An 18,978-nucleotide genomic window follows, 5' to 3' on the forward strand; every position below is an offset into this window, starting at 1 on the left:
CCTGTCTGGAAAAGGTAATAGTGGACTAAAGTGAACAAAGAAAACGAAAATAAACAGTACTACATTTGGTTCTCTGTCCGTTGCTATTTTTAATTTGAAAGAAATAATTATCATTGATCTATGCATTTCCACAACTTTAAATAGCAGAATGATTCCACTATTCTTTACGCAGAGGCCATTTTCTGGAACATTTTGCGGCATTCTTCGAGGTCGTCGCGATTCCTCAGTAGGAGTTGTCGGGCAGCTGGAAGATTAGCGAACTTTTCAAAAAGCTCCAAGGAACTGGAGGAAGCTGGTTTGTAATAGTGTAGAAAATCATGTCGAACACTCTGAAGCAATCGAACATAGAAAAACAAATTAACCTAGAACGAAGGGAGAGGGAACACCAATTTCAAAAGGTCACAGGTCACAAACAGATCCTTTATTCGCAGAATGATAAACAGACAGAGAAACAGACACACAGACAGAGAAATAGACAAACGAAGACAGACAAACGACGAACAGGACAACCGACAGCCAGACAGACAGACAGACAGACAGACAGACAGATAGTCAAACAGGAGAACAGATATACAGTCAGGCATAAAGATAGAGAGATAGACGAAAATGCAGGCAGATAGAAAGCTAAACATAAAGACACGCAAACAGATACTCAGACAAGGCAAAAGACAGACAAACAGTCAAACAGAAGAACAGACATACAGTCAGGCAGAAAAAAAGGCTCACGATCATACGGGGAGATAGCCATACAGATATTCAGACTCAGGTAAGGGGACAGATAGACATCTAGATAGACTAACAGAAAGATGATCAGACTGATAGGCAAACAGTAGCACGATAGAGATGACTGACCAACCTACTCACTGGCGGATTGAATGACTGACTGATGGAATTGCTAACCACGAAACAACAGAAAAAAATGAGCATGCAATAAACCAAGTAAAACAGTTACCTCATTATTCACTGCGAGAACTTGCTTCAAAAAATTTACCTTCTTTTTCAATTCATGTGAATCCTAGGATAAAATAAAAGATTATGAAAAAAGAAAACTTTGCATGACAAGGGGAACATTACTGGATACGTGGCCTGTACAAGTGATTCTTAATATTACTTTCTCAATTGTTAATAGACGTTTTAGTGTCGAGTATCGTTGAGTATTTGAACAAGTCGTAACATATTTTGACGAGCCCGCAGGGTAAGTCGAAATACACGCAATTGCAAGTAGTCTCCCTTTCGCAAACGAAATCAAGCGAGCAGGAAGGCTGTATAACACTATCATAAAACAGTTCATACTGACCTCAGGGTCGACTCTTTGGAAAACAAAAGAATTAACGTGATGAACAGCTACAAGGTAAAAGAAAGGGGACCACTGCGACCTGAAAAAAAGAAAAAAAAAAAAATTAGGATGACATGGAAAATGCAACGTGCGTTTCTTTGCCATCGGAAATATTTGAGAGGGGTGGGGAGAACGTTAGCGGGCTTTGCTGACCTCTCGCTGGCTCGCATTGCTTATGGCTTAATATTTTCCCGTAGGCGACGAAATTAATACTTGTGCGGGAGACAACAGTAAAAATTAGAGGCCTGTTCACAAGTTAATTAAAGGTTGGCGTCTATTTCAAGACAATATTCCTTAAATCCCTTAGAGTAATAAAGGGAAATTGTTCGTGGACCGATCACAGAGGGAAATAAAGTAAAAACCAAAGCATTTCCGAATAACTTTCGACGCTCAATTCTAAAACTGCTCGATCAACATGTATTTATGGACAAGAGCAAACCGTATTTGTCGCACTTACCTGACTGTTTGCGTGGCAAGAGCTCGTAAATAGAGCGCCAGTAATGACTGGTTTTGTTCAACAGGATACAGGTATTCCTCCACAGGGATGGGTAGCTAAAGGAAACAGAGAATAATATCGCACTTGCCATCGAATTGTACATTTAAAGTCATATGGCAATCTTATACAAAATGGTTACTTTAACCCTGTTCCCAAGGTTTGGTAGAAAACCGGATTTCTGTACAAAAAAGTGGAGAAATGTCCAGCAATGAGTGAAAAGTGTAAGTAAGAGTCAAAATACTTCGCAAAAGCGGCAAGCTATAAAATAGTTGCATTTTGTAAATTTTATCGCCTTGAGTAGGGATCTTGAGAAAGAAAGGCGGAAGTTCTATGCATTAGTGGTAGAGAATATAGAAGAGAACAAGACATTAGGGGGGGAAAACGTTGGCTATTATAAAGCAAGAAAAAAGATGAAACCTTCTGTAGATTTTACAGCAACCATTTTGTTGAGTTTACCTGGTCTAAGGGTATCGACAGAGCTCGCAAGACCCCTATGTGTTCATCCCAAACAGCTGTTCTGAATTTGGTGTCGTGCTTCTGAGCCAACGGTAAAATAACAAAAGAACCAAACAGAGCATCTCCAAAGGAGACCGCGGAGTACTGGGACAAAAGGGATGCGTACCTACAGGAGACAAGGTCAAAGTCGTGAGTTCACTTTTTGTCAAAATTTAATTGGAGAGTTGATAATAATAAAAAGTTATGTTAGAACACTGGAATTTCGCTCTTCTTTCTATTTTATCTTTCGTGGAGAAATATGGAGATTAGAATTTGGGAAAGCTGATTTGTCAGAGCGAAACAACCAATATTACCACTACACGCAGCCAAATGACAAACTTCCCTCTCTAAAACGCTCCTTTTCGCGGGCCAAACAGCAAATTGCGGGCTGTAAATGGCATTTACCGCTCTAATATATATTTTATTACATGAATTTGTACGATTTGGCCTTGAGTATTGATAATAATGATAATTCCATGACTTTGGTCGGGCATATAATTTATTTGTGTCCCTCGTAACATCATTTGCACCCTCACTTCGCTCGGGCGCAAATGATGCTACTCGGGCCACAAACAAACTACATGCCCTCCAAAATGGCTAGACCGCTGACCAGGATCAAACAGTTGCGATCCCACAATGCCTTATTTTGACTATCAGTGTTTAAAATGATTTTTTTAAAGTTTTCGCGGACCCCTTAGGCCAATCATTGCAGGGACTTATCTCGGTCTCCAGAGTGGTAAAAGTATTGTTATTCCTCCAGAATGGAGGCTAGTTCTTGTCAAAGAATGTTGGTCTCACCCCTCAAAATGGGAAATAAACTTTATGTCATGAGAAACAGAAGCAGAAATACTGATAGAACTCAACTACATACAGGTCGTAGAAGGATGTAAGTCCAGGAATTGCAGAATTGAAATCAAGGTGAAGGAGACGTGAGGGGCTTGTATAAATCTTCAAAAGAGATGATAAATAGTTGTGAACGCCACTGTTCAGAAAAAGATCGTTTCCTATGAAAGTAAAAAAGGATGATGGTAAATTGCCTAGAGAGACAAAACTGAATAAAGTTGAAACAGTAAATGAGGGAAGTCTACAAAAGTTCTTCGAACTTGACAATTTCTATTTCGCGTATGGTTGCCAAAATTTCAATTCATCTCACACAAGGAAACTGCTGATTTGAAGCCACCTCGTTTTGCTGCCGCAAATAATTATCGTTTGTGCGCCTTCTCATTTTTAGCCGAAAATAGCGTCTTTGAAACCTATTGACTAGCCCATGCATACACTCTTCCAGTCCTCTATTTCCTCATATCAGCTGTCAACCACTAAAGCTCTACAAAGCAATCGAGTAAAGGCTGCTGCAATTTTCGCATTGCGTATGCAGTCCAACAAAAGTCCTCAACCGTTAAAACATGAACTTACAGCTCGAGGCAAATCCATTCGGCACTCAACAAATTTACTTCCAACATTTCTCTGTTCAAAAAAAATCAGCTTACTTTGTTTAGAGTAGGCGTGAGCGATGTGACTTGCGTGACACTTAAACATCGTAAGAGTCACGAAGTGTTGCCTATAAATCTAACCTGTCAAGAAAATGCACATGAGCCTGGCTATTCTTGATGCCATGGTAACGTGACGTAAACAGGAGGGCCGCCATTCCTCAAGCAAGAGAATCAGTTGAAGTGTATTGGTTACTATGGAAACTGCAGAGCCTGAGATGGTACCGATGCTCTCGCCCCTCATTTCACTGACAGAATAAATCGACAAACAATTCAATTCACAGAAGGAATGTCATCCGAGTCTTAAATGGAACCATTTCATGGTTTTGGTCTTCGGTTTGCATAAAATAAAACGGTTCCTATACATCTGCCCAACAAGTATTGATTGTTCAAGTACTACAAAATTAATCTATCAACTGTGTATTAAATTCCAAGGTATTTCGGCTTCGTTTGGTTAGAACCATACTCGTTATTTCAATTCAGAGTATCGTAAAACTAAATCTATAGAAATGGTGGCGATGCAAACTCACAAGCAACACATTATCCACCCTTCCCTCTCCCCCACGAATTGCATGCCTAGTGCGGGCGGAAAAATGCGAGTGTTTGAGTTAAAATTTATTTCCGTCTTAATTCGGCTGAAAAGATGGCGCGCAGTTCTACACAGAATTTGAAAGCATATAAAGCTCAGCAAAATTCGGAGCGTATTGCACACCACGAACACTTAGCCAAGAATATCTGTATCGTGAAAAGGCAGAGAGAAGCGCAAACAGCTCACATCGTCACATAATGAGCTCGTGATATTGCCACTTGTTTAAACTTTTGCATCTTCACATTTCCCCAAAGAGCCGAAAGTTACAATTCAGTATAAAACAGAATTGCGAACGTTGATGAATACTCACACACTTGTTGCCAGGTTGTACAGATCCACTATGGGAAGGAACATCCAATCAGCGGGTTGAAGAGCACCTACGCAGAGGGGCACCAGAAATGACTCAATATTACGCACCTGACGAAGGGACATCGACCTGAGAGGGGTCCAGAAATGAGAATGAATAAAAGTACACATCAACTGATTCCTCTTTTAAATGCAATAGCTGCACGAGAATGTTTCAATGTTTCTCAAAATCTATGCTTACATGATCTAGGACATGCCTAGTATTTAAGGCACACATCTGGGAAAAAAAAAAAAAACGGTTGGCCTACGCCGCTTAAATTATTTGGCTGCAATTCCCAAGCCTGTTTGCATCTTCTTTATTCTTGGCCATTCTTAGTCCTTCAGAGCTGTTCATTGCCTACTTTGTGTTATTCTATCTTACCAGATTCTTATTTCATATTCCTCTTTAAGATGAATGTGGTTGTTAGACGCAACAAAAAGAAAAAATTGAGAAAATATCCTCGCGTAACTTTAAACGCCTAGAAGTAATTAAAATGCAATTTCTCCCTGCAATTTAAAGTGCACCTAAACCCAAAACTTTTTTTTCGCTCAACGCAATGAGCTTATTTTTTGGAGTATTTCTGGGCAAAAATTTTTTAATTTGCTCAAATCTTTAATTTTTTATGCCCAGTTAATGTGACGTGAAATCGAGAACACGAAAGTCTGCATTTCACACATTTTCACTTGTTTGGGAAGGTTGTCGTCGATATTGTCCGAAATATGCAGACTGGGTGTGTTGTATGAGGAATGTATGAAGCGCGATACTCTCTTGCAAATTTCGCACGTTGCTACATCCTTCTACAACACACTTAGTCGGCATATTTTCGGACAATATCGACTACAACCTTCCCAAACAAGTGAAAATGTGTGAAATGTAGACTTTCGTGTTCTCGATTTGACGTCACACTACCCGCTAGAGCCATTCCTCTTTAAGCTCGGTCGTGGGGCAAAATGGCAGCCGATTTTCCGTATTTTGACTGGGCACAGAAAATTGAAGATTTGAGGAAATAAAAAATTTTTTGCAGAGAAGTACTCCAAAAAATACGCTTATTTCGTTAAGCGAAAAAAAATTTGGGGTTTAGGTGCACTTTAACTATATCATAAAACAAACAAGCTATGAGAATAGCTGGGCCTATCAGCTAGACGGAGTTCTCTTGATACAACACCAAATTCTTTAATCTAGCTTGAAAAAAAATGTATGATAGTCACAAAAGTTACTGTTCCGATCTTGAGAAGGAAAGCGCTTAAGACAGAAGTCTGATTTCATACCTAGAAGTGTTCAAGGGATAATTCATGCCGTCAAAGGCGCTCACGAAGGTCGACCTTATACTAGGTAAGTTTTTATGAGCCTCGGCTATAAGTTCTCCTCTACTTGTAGCTGAAGTATCACATGTACTTGGAACTGGAGGGGTGGCCAGGGTCATTTCTGAGAGGTCTTTGGCAACACCCATAAATGGTGGTCTTTTCAATTTGCTGGAATGAAAATGGCAAAGTCAATGAAATCTTCCAACTTAATGGATACTAGGATTACGTTATAAAAATTTTTGTTACTTTTGTAAGCATGGATCATCCTTAACAGCACAAAAAACGGCCAACTCACCCGAAAAACTTCGAATTGAACAATATCGTCGAAAGTAGATCTAGTGCATAAAACTCATCTCCTGGGAAGATCTTGGAAAAAAGCGATAGCGCAGCCTCATGCCATAGGAAATCATTACTTGAACGCTCATCTGATTCTAGCGGTTCAATCTACAAAGCAGAAAAAGAGCAAGCAGTGTTTAGAAAGGTACATGCACTTACACACAGAATAGAAAGGGAAAAAACCTTCAATAATGATTTTTTTTTCTTACCAAGTTACTGGCAAGTTTCAGCAGGAAATACTGCAAATGATGCTCTTGACGAACAAAGAAGGACAAAGAAACATCCTGTCGAGAAGTACAGAGTGAAAGCGAAGATAAAAATGTTTCCATGCTTAAATATGAACTTAATGACTGAATGGAAGAGCCGGACGCGAAAATATCTGGCTAGAGGTCATTACGTAGGTATTGGTCGCGGCAAAGTCCGTGTGTCATGACCGAGAGCCGAATATTTTCCCGTCCGCTCCGCACTACCTCAGACAATAACCATTTTATCTTGAGACCATCATTCTTCCTTACTCTTCCTTTCTTCTCCTAGCTCGCAGCTAGCAGGACCGTGCCGCTTTTTCCAGCCCTACTCACGCCATCGCGCACGGAGACTCATGCTTTTCCATAAAAGCGTGCGCAGAAGCGTATGGATCATATGATAAGTTCAAATCAGACAAGTCATGGAAACTATACTAAGACCATTACGTGTGTTATGACGTGTATACTTATTGGTGACAAATACAATCATTGGAGCCAAGGCAATCTACTTAAAAAACAGTCAATACACTGGAATGAATCAAGAACGTGCACTCCACTCCATTTTGAGCACCAACGGTTTGAAGCTTTCTTCTGTCGTCTAAAATAAAAAAAAAAAACTGTATACAAACCTGGGATTCAACGACAAGTTTCAAATACTCCAAGACCGCTTTATTCGAAAGAACAGCAGAGAACTAATAGTGAACAAAAAAATTAAATACATAAGAAAGACATGTGACAGAATAAGCCTTTGGTCTCTTTTTCAAAACGAGGTCTGGTGCTGAACCATTCGTATGAAAATGAGTTTGATTTGCACGTGAATGAAACCTTATAATCAAGTGAAAAGATGAACAACAGGATTCACTTCAAAAAAGAGGCCAAATGTAATCCGAAAATGGGCTGTGGAGAGAAAGGTTGTTCAACTAGTCTATGAAACATGATGACGAAATAGTTATTGTTTTGTAAACAAAAGCATAACGTGAGAATGCACAACGTACCTTGTGGGTGATTCCTCTGTGCAACTTTGTGACGTGATACATGAGTTCAATTGTACATGAAGTGAAAGCAATCAGTTCAGGTCTGTGCGACTCCGCCAGTTCTGTACCAGGATTCACCAGTTCTATTGAACCAAGGTCTGGAAGACTGGGAATAGCTTTTCTACAAAGCTTTGATCGTCTGGTCTTGTTATAAGCTGATCTGGAACTTAAAATTAAGGAAACTAAGAGACTAAAAATCACTAATAACAGCCTTATACAACATTTTTTTCATTGGGCGAAAGTTATCCAGGATTGCTTTCAATTGGTTTTTCTTTACTTTACTCTGTGATTGGTCCAGGGAACTCGCGCCACTTTCTCAACCAATCAGAAGCCAAAGAAAAACCAATCGCGCCTTGGTCGCCCGCCTTTTCGCGCGCTTTAGGCAGTTTGGTTGTTTTTACTTTAAGTTCTCAATGGCTTTTGAAGGTCTCGAATACCGGTATAGTGGTTTTGGTTTTACGACACTTGATGAAAAAGTGCTCTGACTAATGACTCCTTATGACAAATCTAATACAAAGTTTTCAAAGGTGTATCTCACCGTAATTCACAAAACTGTAGTTACCTGATTTGTGTAAAACACCAATCCACGACATGATGCTCTATCAATGGATGGAGCACAGTGCTGGCTAACTGTTCTAACTGCTGTAGAGTCTCCACGGGAGAGTGGGATACCTGTGATAGAGCACATTTATTAGTTCACACAAGCAGCATGAGACACAGTTTGGAAGACACAAAAAGAATGTAACCTGGTCGTGAAGTTCAGAGTAAAAAGCAGCCAAACCAGCAAAAGCTCCAGAGAGGAGACAGAGGTTTTCATACTGAAAAACAGAGAATTACACAAAACTCAATAAGTTAAAAAATTTAACATTATCTGACTAGATATGAAATACCTAACTGACAAATTTTAGCCTTATCTCTTGTCGTAAAAAATGTAATACCTAGAAAACTATAAAACGTCATACCTGAAGATCTTGAAGACTGTGATCACAACCCAGAATCTCTTTAACCCACTTAGTTACACATCCACCAATCAGGGGTAGAAATCCTGTAACATGACCCCAGTTAATTGGCAGAGGTGGTACAGAATCCATCCCACGACGTTCTGCAGGTTCTTGCTGGTCAGCAGCAGCATGGATGGCTGCTTCTATAATACCAAATATGGCAGCTGCACAGTTGAGTTCTGATCTCTCCTCTGGTGTTGTCATCCAAATGGAGAGAGATTGAATTGAGTGCAGGTGTTTAATAAAAGTTGAATACATCTCTCTACAAAAGAAAAGAGAAGAAAGAACCATACTAACTCGTCATCCCCTTGGTATATTAAAGTGCCCCTGAGATCGAATTTTCGTACATCATTTTTTTCAATTTCGGGTTCAGCGTGTCTCCTTCTCCTATTCTAGCAAATTTCAATCCAGTCCGAGCACCAGAAGTATCTTTTTTGGGCCGTTAAATTCGCGATTTCGCGTCTGCCATTATTTGACCATGTTCCGGAAGTTGATCACGGGACTCAAAGGAAGTGACGTCAAAGGTTCAATGCGAAAATCTCACATGGCAAAAGGCCAAGCAAACATAACGGAGTGCTTTACTCTAACATCCTAACATCGATAATACCAGTATCCACCTTCTCTACACTCTTCTCTTAACATTTTCTTTGGTACTAGAAAGAGAATTTGTTCAACAATCAAAGCTCCTTAGATTTATGACCATTTCCTCTATTCTCGTGGTCTTAATTATTATGAATATATCAACAAAGTTGAAATGGTAAATTGGCCACCGTTACGATTAAAAAAGCTGACGTTTCGAGGGAAGGGCTAACGACGAAGGGCTAACGCTCGAAACGTCAGCTTTTATAATCGTGACGGTGGCCAATTTACCATTTCAACTTAGTTGATATATTCAAATTATTTCATTACCCCCACCGACGCAGCCCCAAACAGTTTCTTTAGAAACTATCAGCCTTTATTCGTCTTAATTATTACTTTAGGAAGAATTTAGATGCTGGTAACTCTTGAGTTTGACGGTTTATGAATGTCTGCCTTGGTTATTCTTCGCCATTGCCATCGTGTGCGACTAACATAATTATTTTCATTTTATCATGAATCCAGTCCGTTTTTTGTTGTTGTTGTTTCACTTGTCCTGCTTTGCTTAATAATCCTAATATCTCCGGAGAAAATTGAAGGTTTGTAGCTCACCTAACAGCGTCACAGCCCAAGCCATACAATATACAGACTCTCCATGTTCTTAAACTTTCAGTGTATAAAAAATACGCCTCTTGCAGTTTCATTTGCATATTCCTGGGGCTCAGGGCAGTGTAGCGCATCAGTCGATCAGATAAATTGTACTTTGAAATCTGCCAAGGAAAAAAAAAAGGGTGAGAACATTCAACAGACAATACATATACAAAGTACACTTATTACTTGCTTTTTGTTTCTTAATTTTGTTTGCTAGGTGTTTTTTTTTTTAAGGACATAATTCAAATAATAGCTAGACACCTGAAACATCCAGGTGCACGTTGATTTGAGAAAATTGCTGAAAACTCAAGGTTGCTTATTTAGGTGCTTCCATGAATTTTGCCAGTGTAATGGGAATGCCTAATGGTTCATCCACTGACCTTCCAGTCAAAAGCTCAGAGTTCAGGGCGAACTCAGGTCTATTTTTTAGCAATACAATTAACCATCACAGTGCTTTGGTCCAGTCTAATAAATTAACAGAGAGGCCTGACCAAATGCAAAAGGGTAATGACTGTATCCCATCCATAGGAAGTAAAAATACTTCTGGTCTCTTCACACTACTGAAGTCTCAATAAGCTTTGGCAAGATGGATTCACTGGCTTGTGCCCTGACTCCACTATTTAAGAGATGAATCCTAATTGACTTGAACTCACCAGAGTTGCAGCCATGTGTCTTCCAGCACAACAAACTGTCCTCACAAGTCTCATGGCATCACTACTAGGGATACCATACACAGCATCACTCTCCAGCTCAGACATCTTCCATGAGAGAGGAAGAAAGTTAGTAAAGATTGTTTCCATAAGTCTGGGGCACCGTAGTACTTCATTGGCAGCATGTGTTGAATGCTGTGAGATTCTTGTCAGTATGTCTAGGATGTTGTGAACTGCCACAACAGAGGGGTGGCAGACCTCCAAAACGTATCTTATCCTTGGTAAAAGACTCATCTGGATCAAGCCCTGAAAATGACCATTAATACTTAATAGTTATCGAGGATCAACTGTGAATCAATTTTAATTACTAATAAATGGGTCTCTCAATCTGTTAGTCTGTCTGTCTGTCTAATTTAGTAATGTCAACTGAGTTGTAAATTGGCCACCGTAAAGAGTTAAAAACCTGACGTTTCGAGCGTTAGACTGACACTTTCGCTCTGACTTGGCAACTAGTGGCAGTTTTGCCATTTTAGCCACAAGTGGCAGTTTTGCCATTTTGGCCACTAGTGGAAGTTTTATTAATTCTGCAACTACTGGCAGTTTTGCCATTTTGGCCACTAGTTGCAGTTTTGCCGAGTTGGCCACTTGTGGCAGTTGTGCCATTTTGGCCACTTGAGGCAGTTTTGCCATTTTTGCCACTAGTGGCAGTTTTCCCATTTTAGCCACTGGGGACAATTTTGCCATTTTGGCCACTTGTGGCAGTTTTGCCATTTTGGCCACTGGTGCCAGTTTTGCCATTTTGGCCACTAGTGGCAGTTGTCCAATTTTAGCCACTACTGCTAGTTTTGCCATTTTGGCCACTAGTGGAAATTTTGTCATTTTGGGCACTAGCGGCAGTTTTGCCATTTTGGCCACAAGTGGCTGTTTTGCCATTTTAGCCACTAGTGGCAGTTTTACGTATTTGGCCACTATTGGCAGTTTTGTCATTTTAGCCACCAGTGGCAGTTTTGCCATTTTTTGGCCACTTGTGGCAGTTTTGCCATTTTGGCCACTAGTGGCAGTTTTGCCATTTTGGCTACTTGTGGAAGTTTTGCCAGTTTGGCCATTAGTAGCAGTTTTGCCATTTCAGCCACTTGTTGCAGTATTGCCATTCTGGCCAGTAGTGGTAATTTTGCCATTTTGGCCACTAGTGGCAGTTTTGCCATTTTAGCCACTAGTGGCAGTTTTGTCATTTTGGCCACTTGTGGTAGTTTTGCCATTTTAGCCTCTAGTGGCAGTTTTGCCATTTTGGCCACTAGTTGGAGTTTTTCCATGTTAGCCGCTAGTGGCAGTTTTGCCAATTTGGCCACTTGTAGCAGTTTTTCCATTTGGGCCACTACTGAGAGTTTTGCCATTTTAGCCCCTAGTGGCAATTTTGCCACTTTGACCACTTGTGGCAGTTTTGCCTTTTTGGCCACTAGTGGCAGTTTTGCCATTTTAGCCCCTACTAGCAGTTTTGCCATTTTGGCCACTAGAGGCAGTTTTGTCATTGTGGCCACTAGTGGCAGTTTTGTCCTTTTGGCCACCTGTGGTAGGTTTTCCATTTTGGTCACTGGTGGCAGTTTTTCTATTTTGGCCATTAATGGCAGTTTTGCCATTTTGGCCACTTGTGGCAGTTTTGCCAGTTTGGTCACTAGTGGAAACACCTTCCAAGAATTAGGTTAACTTTTCCCCTTTTTGAACTTGGGCAGTTAAATGAACAGCATATTTGGAGACAATGCTGTGTTAAAAGTCATTTCATCTAACATGCCCATGCTGACCACTGCATCATCAAAGTTAAAGTATTTTGTTTAAAAGTTGTCTTGTGTAACATGGTGTAAAAACTGGCATCAAAAATCGCCAATGTAAAAACACCTGTACTTACTTTAACAACATCCTGTTTCAATAGTTCAGCATCTGTTAGATTCTTTTCATCCTCTTGCTCATCCTTTCTGACCTGTTTATTGTGTTCTTTTCTCTCCCTGACAGGGCAGAGTGCTGGAAGCTCTTGTCCTCGTGGAAAGCCAAACATTTTGTTAGCTAGGTCCTGTAATTAGGGGACAAGTGTCAAAGGTTTGATCAGTAAAAAAAAAAAAAAAAAAATTAATCAATCACGTTGTTACAACAATTTTAACCTTATCACTTGGTACAATGAGGATGGCTGCTAGTCCCTGTATAGCGGCAGCCATGACAGCGTCTGTTGAGTCATCTAAGGACCATCTGAGAAGGAACAGGGTTCCAGCATCAAGCAATACAGACAGCACATCACCATCAAGATGTCCTTGAAATGCTCCCATTTGATACTGAAAGGGAGAATGAAAAGGCTCTTGCTAGACTTGGAAAAAAGAACATATTGTTAAGTACTTTTGAAGGGGTTTTCAGTGGGGTTTGGACCAAAAAGGCATCTGGATTTGAATTTTTCCCCTTGAGAATTCTTATTAAATCAGGTTATACGCTTGTGAATAAGCTCCGACGAAGGGCTAACGCTCGAAACGTCAGCTTTTATAACCGTAACGGTGGCCAATTTACCATTTCAACTTAGCTGATATAATCAAATTATTTCGTTACCCCCACCAACGCAGCCCCAAACAGTTTCTTTCAAAACTATCAACCTTTATACACTTGTGAATAGATTGCTATAGTTTACATAATATATTCGGAGCAAATAGCAAATACATCTACCCTCATGTCTCCAGATCATCAATGACATGAAATCAGAAGGAATTATTTAATGGAGTGCACATTTCACAACAGCAATACTTTGGAAAATATTATCTTTCATTAACTACAAAACATATACTAACAGTACCTCTCTAATGATTTTGGCCAAAACTTGCAAAGCCAACACACGCTGCTGTAAAAAGCTGCTTCTGGCCAAAATGCAGAGTTCTTCAAGTGTATAACCCGGAGAGCTTGGGTCCTTACCATGATGATGAAGACCAAGATACACTGGGACGTTATCCATTTTTGAAACCAAGCAGCCATTGAAGTCAAAGCGTGCTTGGTTACCTTCCTATTAGAACAAGAAGTCAGAGTTTTAATTGAGAGATTCAAGTATAAATAATCCCAAAGTGGCTCATTTTAGCAGAGCTTGTCTCTGTTTTTAGAGCATTAAATGAAAATTAGGGAGTCAGGCCCTAGTGATTGCCATGCAAGAGTACAGGTCATAATGTCTGGGTGCCTGATGTGGCTGGGTTTTGTGTTGTTCTGAAATTTTTCATCACCTTGCTTTCAAGAGCATTCGGTGGAGGGCAATCTTTTATCCATTCTAGCTTTTCATATTCCACAGTGTCCATGTGAAGCCATTTGCTAGAGACTTCGACATCACCAATCTTTTTCACTTCACTTGACTGTTTATCATGTACAGAAACGATATTCTGTCCATTTTCCTCCTTAATCATTTCACTGTTTTCACTGAAGTGGACATGTTTTCCAACATGGCTTATGTTCTCCTCAGTAGAAATGTTAGTGTTCTGGTGACCAGCTTGTTTTTCCTCCTTTGAAGTTGTATCCATTGCTTCCACCCTTGTTTTTTTGTGCCGTGAAGTCAAAAAAGCAACAAGGTTTGGATCTGCAGGTGACAAAAGTCAAATCTAAATGAACATTTAGACTGCCAACAAAAGCAGCCTACAGTTATGAATCTGGCACATCTAAAAACCCAATGCATGCTCCTTCCTCATCTTTCCCTCAAGAAAAAAAGAACTACCATGGACAATTATACCTATCATTTGACTGGTTAGCAAAAAACTAACAACAGGTTTAAGTGGCTTAGATCTGAAATTCATCAGTAATTTAGAAAATTAGTGAATCTATTTTACATCTTTCAATGAAATCAAGTATCATATGATTAAAAGGGCTTGCCTCCACATTCATCTCGCCAGCTCCTTGGGAAACATATAAAGAATAGCATGGAGGACAGGGTAAGAGAAAAAGTTTCTCATCTACTTGTCCTTCAGACAAGCACTGTTACAGTAATAAATTTGGTTGTCCAAAACCTAAGAGTTCTTGTCCAAAAAATATTTTTCAAAACTTTAATTTGATAATCACAATTATCAGCCTTTTACGGTAATTTTTTTTTACTTAAACCTAGAGTAAATAATTTGCTATATCATGCACAATGTTAAAAAGAAATTGTTTTTCTTTAGTAGTTTTGACTGTTTATTCCACAATGCCATTACTCTCTTCAACAAGATGTGGCAGTGGTGGTGGGGGGGGGGGGGAACATGCCGTCATCCTCCAGTTTTTGTTCCACTTCTCCTACAGCTGCAGTATCATTCTGATGATGAACAGCAGAAGGTGAAGTTGTGCTGGCTTCAGACAAAATGTGACCATATTTTGTTTTGAGAAACAATAATAAGAGACACCAATCAATTGTAGAGTCTGGGTCAAACTCTTTCAGCCCTAAACCTGTGTCTTTGTACAAACACTGACTCTTCCTTATAGTAAAAATGTGCTTGTCCCACAGACAAGTTATATCACAGGTTAACATGATCCAACTAAATTTCAACCTGGCCCTGACAATATACATACTGGGGAATATGCATACTGATGTTAAGGTATTGAGGGTTCTGTTCATGCAAATTATTCTTCAATTATAGCTCATCAGTGAGGATCAGCAGACAGTATAATTTGGATATATCAACAAAGTTGAAATGGTAAATTGGCCACTGTAACAATTACAAAAGCCGACGTTTCGAGCGTTAGCCCTTCTTCGGAGCTCTGACTAAGGGCTAACGCTCGAAACGTCAGCTTTTGTAACCGTTACGGTGGCCAATTTACCATTTCAACTTTGTTGATATATCCAAATTATTTCGTTACTCCCACCGACGCAGCCTCAAACAGTTTCTTTAGAAACTATCAGCCTTATTCATCAGCAGACAGTAGATCACTTCCTGAGGAACATCATATAGCTGTGCCATGTAATACAAATGCAAGCAAAATGCAAACTCACCCAGTGCTGATTTTATCCTGGTTTGTTCCTCCATAATCTCTTCATGTGTCATAGCTTCCAGCTTAGCGACATTCTCTTTGTGAATTTGATCCACTGCTTTGTCCTGCAAAGTCTTCTTCTCTGCACTTTGTGTTAGACCTTCTCCTGAAATCAAGGATGACTTTGAATATTTTACTTGACCAGAATCTGCTTGGGTAACTTTCACTTCTTCAATTTTCTTCTGTGAATTGTCTTTCTGGTGTTTTGGAACACCAAATGTGACTGCATCTGATGCTGCAAACTGCTGGGCAAACAAACTTCTTCTGCCTTGAGATCCGGTTTCTTTAGATGACACATTCTGTAATAAAGACCAAATACAATCAAACTCAATTTTTGAAAAAAAAAACAAACAAACAAACAAACAAACAAAACAAAACAAATGCTTAGGGCTCGACACTAACAGTAGCCAACTGGCCACAGACTAGTAGAAATCAGTTTTGACAAGTGATTTTCAATTTCCCCTAACCAGTTTGGCTAGTGAACAAACTGAAATTGTCATCACATCTAAGTTGTCACTGGCCAATTGGCTAGTAAGTTGAAAAGTTGGTGTCGCGCCCTGCGTGCTAGTGTAGTTTGATTGTCCAGGTGAGTGTAGCAGGTACTGAAACAATTAATCACCTCAGTGTTGGTAAAAGTGGTGAATATTTACCTCGCCACTTTGCAGCTCAATAAATATGACTATATACCTCCACTTCAGTGAATAAATATGACTATATACCTCCACTTCAGTGAATAATTGTCAATCATTTGAGGAAGAAGATTTTATCAAGTCTTTCCTACTTGCTCATTGATATTTCCACGATGGAGAACCATGGGAAAGCCTCTTTCAGACACTCTTGGAATAGCAATACTTCTATTGCCAATATCTTTCTCCTATAGAGAATTGAAGAATTTTAAAGGTAGTGTCACCCAATAAAAGAGATAACTGACCGTAAAGAGATGACAAGATTCAACCTTACTTAACCTATGTATCGGAGGTAATAAGGGATAGCAGGGCTCGAAATAAATGGTAACCCGTTAACCAATGGTTAGTAATTTTCAACCTTTGGTTACCAAAAATGTGTCCAACTAACCTGACATGGTTAGTAAAATTTTCTAACATATTTAAACATTGGTAGACCTCAGGACAAAGAACACGTAGACCAACCTCTCAGAGGAATACTTAGAATACTCAAGTTGTTTAATCAACTTAAGCTCTTCTTAGAGAATGTGCTGTAGACGTACTGTTCTTGACTAATCATGATGGTAAATGAGAGGGTAATAAAATAGGTGCATAATTGTCAACGGTTTTAAGGTCACCATGCAATTTCAGTTACTTTTTAATTTGTCCTAGTCATTATTATCAAAATGTTTACTATTTGAGATATCATAACTTGTGAGCTTGGATACCAAACTTGATAATTTGGTTATTAAAAAAGATGTCTACTAACCCAAAGGGTTAGTGATCCAAAAATTAAATCTGAGCCCTGTATACCTTTTAATTGAGCAATAGAATGCATTTTCAATGGGTTTACTGACGTAATAATCCACATAGGATGTTGGGAGAATACAACATGAACAAATCATGAACACATCTTGAAAAAATCATGAACACATCTTGAACAAATCATGAACCAGAGATGATAGAAACTGCAGCCTTTCCTTTTATCAATTGAAAATAAACTCACTACCATTTTCATGGAGTTTTACTGGAAAAATAAACAATAGGTTTTGGACCAATCAAGGAACTTTATTAATATTTTAGTTATTCATAATCTAACATAGACACTTGATTCCAGTAAAAACAACCTAAGAGAGAGTTGATCGCTCCCATACAAAGACAGAAATCTTGCATTGCTACTAACCTGAATTTGATATAGCACTGAAGTTACATGCCTGTCGTGGACTATAAAATGTATGAAAAAGTAAGGTAACGTTCAAACCTTCGGATATTCTATACACAAGGCTAAAAGATTAGGAAAAAAAATTATTAAAATGTTTAAACCAAATGTTTTCGGCTGTTTGCCATCATCAGGGTTGAAAATAATGACCGTCTGTACATACATATATATCTTATGTGATTCCCGATGGGAAAAGTTTGATGATGGCAAACAGCCAAAAACGTTTGGTTTAAACATTTTAATAATTTTTTTCCTAATCTTTTAGCCTTGTATATAGAATATCCTTTATTAAGCGGACACTATGGACATTCAAACCTTCATTTCAACAAAAATTATTTAAAGATCAAGAAACAAATTTTCATTAGGAAAATTGTATAGAATACATTTTTTTCCCATCAATTGTATGTTCAAGCTTTCTCCAAGCTCTGTTATCAGCTCTGCTGGAGATCCTCAGATATGAAGCTTTTCCACAGTGGATCTACAACTTCTATTTCCCTCTGCATGTATAATGTTGTACATAGTTTATAAATAATATTGGAATTGTAATATAGCGTCATTATTTTATTTTACTCTAGCTTATTTTCTCGAATGTATTAGCTTCACAGCTACTCTGAAAATTTGGAGCATAAATGAAGCATAATTATGTATGATGTATGTAAATTACCACAAATCTACCTTTATTAATTAATAATAACTCACCATCAAGAAGTGCTTCACAGTCCATTTCCTCTTCGTCATCTTGCCTTTTGTTCTTCTGAAAAGAATACAGAATAATATTTAGAAAGGGCGTAATCCATTTGACCTACATAATAAAACAACTAATTTCTATCTTAGTGCTAATGCCTCAAAAGCAGACAATGCCAAGCAGGTACCTACAAATGTCTCTTGATGTCTTGTTTTAAATCTTGATTTCTTCTTTGGTGGGAATTCAGAGTCTAATCTGCTGGATGGTTGTACGGCTGGAAGACCTGAAGGTAATTAAATAGTCATATTATGACTCACAGTGCTGTAATATATTAGTTAGGCCTTGGTGACATATATAGACATATGTGGAAACAATTGAAAATTGGCCAAACTGTCAGAAAATTGGTTTTCATTCTAACAAACGGGAAAAGATGGGGGGGAGTGGGGAGGAATCAGACTGATAGAACTTTACCTCTGAATCTGACACTGCATCAGAAGCCTTAATGAAACTATACACGGAAGTCAAAAGCAGAATAATGTGTGCATAAATATCACACAAACCGGTGTATTGCCTGGATAAATCAATTCAATATTTAACCCTAGTTGAGATAATGGCATTTCATCTCAAAGACTTCATAATGCTCACCCTCTAACGTGACAATGTCCCTTGTAACTTGAACAGCGAATGGTGCGTCTCTCTCTTCCCCTGGTGGCCGAGATTCCTCGCGTGTATTCGACCGGAAAACGGCCGCTGCAGGATTTAAACGACCTGTAACGAATTTCTCTTGCAGCCGAAGCAGATCGTCTTCAGTATCTTTGGCTCCAGGCCTTGAAAACATTGTGGACTTTCAGGGTGCACGCAT

At 39.1% G+C, this 18,978-nt stretch overlaps 1 protein-coding gene across 7 annotated transcripts; it reads right to left on the reverse strand.

Annotated features, from left to right (window-relative positions):
* Positions 1 to 64: 64 nt before the first annotated feature.
* Positions 65 to 18,954, reverse strand: LOC111337085 (RNA polymerase II-associated protein 1-like). Of its 7 annotated transcripts, none has more exons than XM_088724421.1 (28): positions 18,762 to 18,954; positions 18,308 to 18,399; positions 18,131 to 18,182; positions 17,396 to 17,436; positions 16,332 to 16,424; positions 15,513 to 15,849; positions 13,786 to 14,132; positions 13,371 to 13,574; positions 12,697 to 12,864; positions 12,447 to 12,608; positions 10,547 to 10,849; positions 9,855 to 10,012; positions 8,628 to 8,928; positions 8,412 to 8,483; positions 8,228 to 8,337; positions 7,627 to 7,831; positions 7,261 to 7,323; positions 6,599 to 6,673; positions 6,349 to 6,497; positions 6,018 to 6,221; positions 4,714 to 4,839; positions 3,899 to 4,062; positions 3,199 to 3,331; positions 2,289 to 2,454; positions 1,794 to 1,888; positions 1,298 to 1,376; positions 953 to 1,015; positions 65 to 329 (listed from the first exon to the last, which is right to left on the reverse strand). In XM_088724421.1, exons 1-28 carry the CDS (start codon positions 18,952 to 18,954, stop codon positions 165 to 167), a joined length of 4,320 nt encoding a protein of 1,439 aa, XP_088580547.1. In that variant the 3' UTR covers positions 65 to 164. The 7 variants fall into 7 exon arrangements, with proteins under 7 accessions (XP_088580547.1, XP_088580545.1, XP_088580546.1 ...); XM_088724419.1 differs by having other exon boundaries at positions 65 to 362; XM_088724420.1 differs by having other exon boundaries at positions 18,131 to 18,185.
* Between the last annotated feature and the right edge of the window lie 24 nt (positions 18,955 to 18,978).

This window comes from Stylophora pistillata, chromosome 6 (assembly GCF_964205215.1).
Source record: "Stylophora pistillata chromosome 6, jaStyPist1.2, whole genome shotgun sequence".
NCBI classification, from domain to species: Eukaryota; Metazoa; Cnidaria; class Anthozoa; order Scleractinia; family Pocilloporidae; genus Stylophora; species Stylophora pistillata.